The following is an 8172-nucleotide window of genomic DNA, read 5'->3' on the forward strand; positions in this document are numbered from 1 at the left end:
ATGTGAAGTTGAACAAAGCTTGGCTTTTGTCCTGACAGTCTCACAGCTAGAATGTAAATGCTGGCTTAATAATGTGAAATAATTTTACAAAATGCTCACAATTGTGACCCCCACACACTTTTTTTTTTTTTTTAAAGCTCTGACGCATGTTGACGAACAACCTACTCATTGTCACCTCTAATTGCGCACAATTTAGGGTGAGAGTTCAATGAGAGTTAAGTTTCCATTCTCTTTTTCTCTTTGGAAAAAACAGAAATATAGTGGTTGTTTTTTTGCGTAGGTGCTAATGTGACGTTCCCTGAGGTAAAACGGCTGAAGAGATGAAATATGAAAGGACGAACGTGTCCTGTAGAGCGAGTATACAAGAATTCTCCAAACACAAACACAATGATTCATTCAAAAACTGCTGAACGATATGTTCAGCAGTTTTTGTCACTGTTAACAAATGCATGCGGGCCATGACCATGTAACTTCTTAGTATCTTCTTTTAGTCCATTCTGTTACATTTTCTTGTGATTGTTGCCAGCTTATAGACCGCAATGACATGATAGCATCACACAGTTGTTGCAGATTTATCAGTTGCAAATCTGTAATGCAAATCCCATTCCTCCACATCCCAAAGACGCTCTATTGCAAAACCTGTTAGTTGTTATCTTGCTTGAAGCAGCCAGCACAAGATGTGTACGTTGTGATTCTAAAGAGATAGACATGATCAGCAACAATTCTGGGATAGGCTGTGGGGTTTTAAACAAGGCTGTCAGGATTAGAACCCGGTGTGGTCTGCTGCTGCAGCCCATCTGCTTCAAGGTTCAGTGTGCAAGTTCAGAGATTCTTTTCTGCAGACTTTGATTGTAACAAGTAGAGTTATTGTGATAAACATCAACAAGACATTTTCACCCAAAGAGCTGCTGCTTTGGATATTTTCTCTATCAGGCCATCCTTTGTAAGCCCTGGAGATCAGCAGTTTCTGGAATACTCAAACCAGCATGTCTGGCACCAACAATCATGCCCCATTTAAAGTCACTTAAATCCCTTTTCTTCCCCATCCTGATGCTCAGTTAACTTCAGCAGATTGTTTTGATCATGTCTACATGAGTAACTGTACAAGGTGATGCTACTGGATGATTGGATACTTACATTAATATAAATGAATGTACATAAATATTATAATGAACTACATAGGTGTAAACTGTATATGTATGCTTTGGGATTTAACTTCATGGATCTAGTGTCCATGTCAGTAAGTGATCTTTAAGTCATTCACAGGCCTCAGGAAGAAATCCTGCACTAGTGAGCAACTCAGCGTGAAAGTTGCTTAGTTGCCACAGGATGTTAGTGGTCATTACGCAGACACGCTACTCACCTTACAGGAAAATATATGTGCTGCAAAAAAAAACCAACCAAAAAAAAAAAAACCAGGAGTAGGAAAACGATGAGAACTTTGGTTAGTGGTATGAGTTTTTTGGCTCATATCATAATAGTGAATCACGTTCTCTGTAAGTGGATGAGTAATGTGATGGCTTCGTGGGCAGTCACCTTTGAATCAGCACTTCCTCAAGGAGTTGTGTACACAAATACAGTTGAAAGCACTTTAGGTGCTGTAAATTATGTTAATGTTTTTTGTTTTTGTTTAAAAAAAAAACACAGTTATATCTTTTCATTGAGGTTCAGATATTAGCAGTGTTGGATTACAACCATGTACACATTGTACAGTCACAGAAATATAGCCACAGTTATAAAGGTGCAAAAATGTCCGTCTGTAAGGCAAAATAGCAGAGACATCTCTTCTCCAGGTATCACTAAACTCACCGTTTGGACTTGGCGGCTGACTGTGAACCAACACATTTCCTTTTGCTTTGCTATTTGCGAGTAGGGTCATGCTTTAGAGCTACGCAAGCTGATGAATGACCTCTTTTTAGTTTCAAAGAGACATGAAGGGTATTTCCCAAAGCCTGACCTGCATAGATCCATCCTCTTGGTCTCCTCCTCAGTCATACCGGTTACATGATTGCCTCAGAAGCCCTATGCACTAAACTGTGAACTGAATGATCAAATTGAGCTAGCGCTGCAAAAACTTATGAGGGGTGTGGATGTTTAAGTTTTTTTTATGACCAAAAAGTATGAATTAGTGTAATTTATAGTTATAATTTGAAGTATATCAGTAGAATTCAACTAAGGGGGTACAGTGACATCCCTCGGCTGCCCTGGACCTCCAAGGCCCATCCAAGATTGTGAGGCCATACATGCAATGTCCATTTAAACTTATAGACAAGTAAATAGTGTCATGCGACATATACCTGACATTTTGTGTCCGTCTTTCTGAAACAAAACGGCTTCACCTCATTCATTTAACCACCAGCAGGAGTAGATCACCCAGTTTTATGATATATGAAGCAGCCTGTGAGAATAAACATAAAACTTTTCAGACCTCTGCAGTTTTTCTAAACACACCTAAAGTCACTCAGATGCTTGAATATTGTCTATGAACACTGGAAAGCCACATTTATCTTAACTATCTGAACTTTGTGTTGAGCAGACATATTGCCATGATATTAATTAAGGTTCTCTTTAAGATACTGTGTGTAGAAAAAGTGTTTATTCTTTCAGGCTCAAAGATCTGTGTGAATAAGGTCTGATAAAGAGTTAGGCAATAGGATCATCAGAGAGTAAGCCCCTCCTTTGGAGGCCCAGTGTTTGTCAGGTTAGCAGTACGTGCAGTCATCGTTTTCTCTGGGAAGTGAACTGGTGTTACTTTGGCGCCTGTAATTAACAAGCATGTCGAAAACGTCAGAAGAGCGCTCACTTTTGGTTCTGGAGAACTACATCGGAGGAAAGTTCGTCTCTTGTCGGAGTTACATCGACTCCTACGACCCGTCAACTGGCGAGGTCTACTGCAAAGTGCCGGACAGTGGCAAGGAGGAGGTGGGGATCAAGTTAAAACCATCTGCAAAACCAAGAGGTTGAGATTTGAATGAATCCTTGCATATGTTTAGACATGTTTGTATAAGTCCTGCTGTGTGTTTGCATTAGGCTGGACTGACAGCTTTCTGCAGAGCTGTCTTATTTAAATACAATTTCTTTTTTCTGTACTAAGCTGCAACATCACAACATTTGCACAAGAATATTTTTTGCATTGAGTTGGATTGCTTGTTATTACAAATCCTGTTGTCAGATTTAAAGGCCTTTGACTCAGCAATATTAGTACATTTTAGTGTATGTGTTTTGATGCATGCTTAATCATCCAGGTAGGAAAGTCCCAGAAAGTCTATTGTGTTCATCTAGACATTGCATTATCACTGGGAGAAATTTTTGTCACTCATCCGAGGGACTTCTTCCGTGTCAGGGACTTAAGAGATGAACAGAACAAACTTTCTGAATGACGTTTGAGGTTTCAGGTTAGTGCGTTGCATAAAATGTGGTTTCAGAAAAAGCCACCTTTGAGCTTTGCAGAGCAAGCAATCAAGTAATCATTAAACACATCAGTTAACTTCAGCTGTTCATGTTTGACCTTCTTCAAAAATGTAGTGTTTTGTTGAAATGCATCCGTGTACATATTATTGTAGTTAACAATATTCTTAAGTCCTCTGAACTCCTTAGAAATTAATATAAAGGATCAGCTTTTTAAGATTTTAAGAGTGTATCAATAAAATGTCACTTAAACAATCCTGCGTATTCTCTCAAAGTGGAATCAAGCTCTATTCTTGGACGTGATCGTGCTTAATTGTGCAGTTTGCTTATACCTCATCTCATGCCTGCAGGTGGATGCAGCAGTGGCAGCAGCTAAAGAAGCGTTCCCCGAATGGTCTGCATGCAGCCCAGAGCAGCGAGCGAAGATCCTCCACAAACTGGCTGACCTGATTGAGGCCAACCTTGAGGAGTTTGCACAAGCTGAGTCCAAAGATCAAGGTTGCTTAGACTGTCTTATATGTTGCCACCTTAGAAATCAGGTCACTAATGCAGGAATAGAAATGAGTGGCTCAGAAATCACTTTTTATTAATCAAATACTGATTCATGAATGTCTAATCTTGTACTCTGTCTCAAAAATGTGTAGCCAACTGCTTCATTTGCCCTTTGATGCTCACTTCAGAATCTTTGTAGGTAAAACGATAACAGCTGCACGGACTGTGGATATTCCCCGGGCAGCGTACAACTTCCGCTTCTTTTCGACATCCATGCTTCACCACACCACCGACTGCAGCCCAATGGACCACATGGGCTGCCTGAACTACACTATCCGCTGCCCCGTGGGAGTGGGTGAGCACTTAGGCTGCTTGCAGTGAAACCTTCAGATGACCCATTTGTCCTGTGTATGTGCTCTTAAATGGCCTTTGGTGTGTTTTTTAGCTGGTTTGATCAGTCCCTGGAATCTGCCCCTGTACCTTCTGACCTGGAAGATTGCACCTGCAATCGCTGCAGGCAACACAGTGGTGGCCAAACCCAGTGAGATGACCTCTGTGACCGCCTGGATGCTGTGCAAGTTGATGCAGCAAGCAGGTAGGACTACAGGACCCACAGTGCAATGTCATGCAGATGGAGTTAAAGCAAAGCAAAAAACATAACTCATTAAGGTATTTTTTTTAATCTGCAAATAATGAACAGATATGAGTACAGTGGTCCCTCGTTACTTGCGGGAGTTACGTTCCAAAAATAACCCGCAGTAGGTGAAATCCGCGAAGGAGCCAACTTAATTTTTTTACAATTATTATAGATGCTTTGAGGCTGTAAAACCCCTCACTACACACTTTATACACTTTTCTCAGACAGGCACGAACATTTTCACACTTTGCTCTCGTTTAAACACTCAAAGTTCAGACCTTCGTAGAAAAATAAGACCAGTATTATAGAATGAAACCGCGCAAAACGTTTCGTCGACATTTTTGTGTTTGTTGGGGAGAAAACTTACAAACATACTATGCATACATGCTAGCGAACGAAGATTTATCTAAATTTGACAAGCTGAACGCATTCTGTACTGCGCAGGACACACGGCACGAGATTGATTGCAATTGTCTTCAGCCAATCAGGACGCAGAACATAATGCGCTGTTAAAAAAAAAAAGGAAAAATACACAAAAAGCAGCGAGGCTGCGAAAGGTGAACCGCGTTACAGCGAGGGACCACTGTAGTGCGAAATTAATCAGTGGTCTGCAATCGTCTTCATCTCTTTAGGTGTTCCTCCCGGTGTCGTCAACATCGTATTTGGCAGTGGTCCAAGAGCCGGTGACGCGCTTGTTAGTCACCCTGAGGTCCCTTTAGTCTCCTTCACTGGGTCCACAGCCACTGCCCAGCGCATTACCGAGCGGAGCGCCCCCTACTGTAAGAAGCTCTCACTGGAGCTGGGAGGCAAAAACCCAGCTATTATTTTTGCTGACGCAGACTTAGACCAGTGCATCGAGACCACCGTCCGATCCAGCTTTCTCAATCAGGTGAAGACAAAATGTGACTGAGGATATTTTTTTCTTTAGGACTGTTTAGCTTTATTAATTTTATTTATGGGTACCATCACTTTTAGTTTTGGCTTTTATATATTATAAACTCAATTGACAGGACAGCTGCCCGAGAGTCTTTAGAGCTTCTGTGTCCACAGATTGTTATTTTAACTGGAAATTTGTTGGGGAATGTGCAGCAGTGAAGCACATTTTTACAGAACGAAAAGTTCAAGAAATCATTTCTTTATTACAAGGTTATTAATCTCATGCTCTCCAGATCATAGCTGGAAATGTTTGTTGTCAGTTTAGAAGTGTTAAAGTTAATCTTTTTTTTTGTACTGAAATGTGACGGTAGGTGTTTTGAATATACGTTAGACTGCAGAATCCGTCACAACCTAACTTGATGAGTTTGATTTGATATGTATAAATTGCCGGTGTGCAAAAAAACTGTAAAACAAAGCCCAGAAGGTCCATTTTTAATACATACTTAACGGGAATTTTTTTTTCAAATTTTCTTTCATTGAACTTCTTAATGCAAATGAAATGAAGGTGATTATCTGTAACAGGAGCTTCTGTATGTGTTGAGGGTGTAATAACATAGTTTGTCCACAAGGGGGCAATCACAGCCCAACTTTTTGTCTTAAGGTGGGTTGTCAAAAAACAACTTTCTGAATTCCTCCATTTTTATCTTCTCCATTTCTTCTCCTCTTAGGGTGAAGTCTGCCTGTGTACCAGCAGGATTTATGTAGAGAGGAGTATTTACTCGGAGTTCCTGGAAAGGTTTGTGGCTGCGGCTAAGAAGTGGAAGACTGGTGTCCCCTCTGACCCCAGCAGCAAAAATGGAGCGCTCATCAGTAAAGAACACCTGGAGAAGGTGCTTACATGTAATGCAGAATGTGACTAAACACTTGTTGTTTAAATTTCTGATGTCTGATGTCTCTGATGTCTCCTTTCAAATCCAAAGGTTTGTAGCTATATAGCCCTTGCCAAATCAGAAGGTGGCATAATTCACTGCGGTGAGGGGCTCGACCAGCTGGACCTCCCGCAGCGCAACAAGTCTGGATACTTCATGCCGACGACGGTCATCACAGGCATATCTGACAGCTCCCGTGTCATGCAGGAGGAGATCTTTGGTCCCGTCACCTGCATCAGCCCCTTTGATACTGAGGATGAAGCTGTTGCCAGGGGCAATGGTGTACGTTACGGTCTGTCAGCCACAGTGTGGTCCAAGGATGTGGGGAAGGTTCACAGGGTGGCCCAGCGGTTGCAAGCAGGTCTGGTGTGGACCAACTGCTGGCTGGTGAGAGATCTGAACCTCCCATTTGGAGGAATGAAGAACTCTGGTGTGGGAAGGGAGGGAGGAAAAGATTCCTATCACTTCTTCACAGAGGTGAAGAGTATCACTATCAAGCACTGAGAAAGGAAAGTTTGTTTATTTGTAGAATACAAAAGTCAAAAATGTCTGGAGCAACAAATATAAGAAAACAATCAAATCCAATATAAATTTGCCACCATTTGCCAATAAAGTTGCTGAAATTGCAGTTTATGTTCATTATTTATGGATGAATTGTCAACAAGCCTAAATTTGCAAATGAAAACAACAAAAACTGCTCTTGAGCTTCAGAAATAATCTGTGTCTGTGTGCGCTATAGCCAACCAAAACTTAACAGTACAATTTGTAAATATAGGAACCGCCATTTCCCCAAAGACAGTTTGTCATGCTTCCTGCATGATGACATAAAGATATTTAAAAAGAAGGGGAAAAATGCAGTCATCTTGTTATTCACATTTAGGTATCCATGCGCTTCAGGCTGAAAAACCCAGTGACTGAATACGTGTAGCTGAATCTCGTCAGAACAGTGTGTTATGATGGCAGGTTGTGGAGTTCAGTTTGTTTTTAATCTTTACTTTCAATGATGTCATTGTCTTAATAAAATCTGTAACACGGTCTGTAAAAAATGCTGCATTTCTGGTCTGATTGAACTGTTAGAAACAGTTTTACTAACAAACTTGTTGTCTCTTGTACATTTGTGACATCATTTGTCTTTATTTTTCTAAACCGTTCAAACCTCAAGGTCTGCAAACATACTCATAAGTAACTGTTTGACACAGACATGTTTTTATCTCTCAGCTGCTGACGTAGGAGAGGTGAGTAAATGACGAATAGACTCTCCTGTGTGGTTATTGGACAACGTGTTTGAAGATAGAACTGGGCTGGTGGAGACGATTGCTTTCTGGTGCTCTACCTGTAGTGTGTGTGTGTGTTTTTACATTTTTTAAAGGATTATGAGACAAAGATGAATACTGATACTCTTTTACAGTGAAGAGAATGTGAAATATTATACTACACTAAATATTTAACTGGCTGCTGCATGTCACATGGCAAATGTATTTCAGTTTATCTACTGTGCACCACGAAACTGCTGGGTCCAAAGTTGGAGGCACTGATGTCAGTTGAATATGGGCGAGGCTACTGCAAGCATCTCACTAATGATTGTCAGATAAACCCCAAACGTTCTGTTTTGCATGGTTTCCTTTTATGGAAATGATCCCGGCTGCTTCTGCTGGCACAGGTGGTTCTCCAAAGCTACAAATACCTCTGGAAAGGTATCAAAATATACAATATACTGCCAGAAGTATTCAGTCACCCATGCAAATCATTAAATTCAGGTGTTCCAAACACTTTTGTGGCTGCTTTCAGGAGAGTACAAATCACAGAGTGGGGTCAGTGGTGCACAGAGGT

The 8172-nt window shown here is 40.9% G+C and overlaps 1 protein-coding gene across 1 annotated transcript; it reads left to right on the plus strand.

The window, feature by feature from the left end:
- The first annotated feature begins 2707 nt into the window (after positions 1-2707).
- Positions 2708-7542, plus strand: aldh8a1 (aldehyde dehydrogenase 8 family, member A1). The gene is made up of 7 exons (XM_080883793.1): positions 2708-2922; positions 3759-3906; positions 4100-4255; positions 4346-4495; positions 5170-5426; positions 6142-6303; positions 6394-7542. The coding sequence occupies exons 1-7, from the start codon at positions 2776-2778 to the stop codon at positions 6844-6846; spliced, it is 1473 nt and encodes a 490-aa protein (XP_080739919.1). The 5' UTR covers positions 2708-2775; the 3' UTR covers positions 6847-7542.
- Positions 7543-8172: the final 630 nt, after the last annotated feature.

This window comes from Rhamphochromis sp. 'chilingali' (genome assembly GCF_963969265.1).
Source record: "Rhamphochromis sp. 'chilingali' genome assembly, chromosome: 5".
Taxonomy (NCBI): Eukaryota; Metazoa; Chordata; class Actinopteri; order Cichliformes; family Cichlidae; genus Rhamphochromis; species Rhamphochromis sp. 'chilingali'.

Coding starts and splice junctions, on each gene's coding strand:
- aldh8a1 (XM_080883793.1), top strand. CDS start 2,776: ATGTCGAAAACGTCAGAAGAGCGCTCACTTTTGGTTCTGGAGAACTAC. Junction 2,923..3,758: donor CGGACAGTGGCAAGGAGGAG/GTGGGGATCAAG, acceptor TCATGCCTGCAG/GTGGATGCAGCAGTGGCAGC. Junction 6,304..6,393: donor GTAAAGAACACCTGGAGAAG/GTGCTTACATGT, acceptor TCAAATCCAAAG/GTTTGTAGCTATATAGCCCT.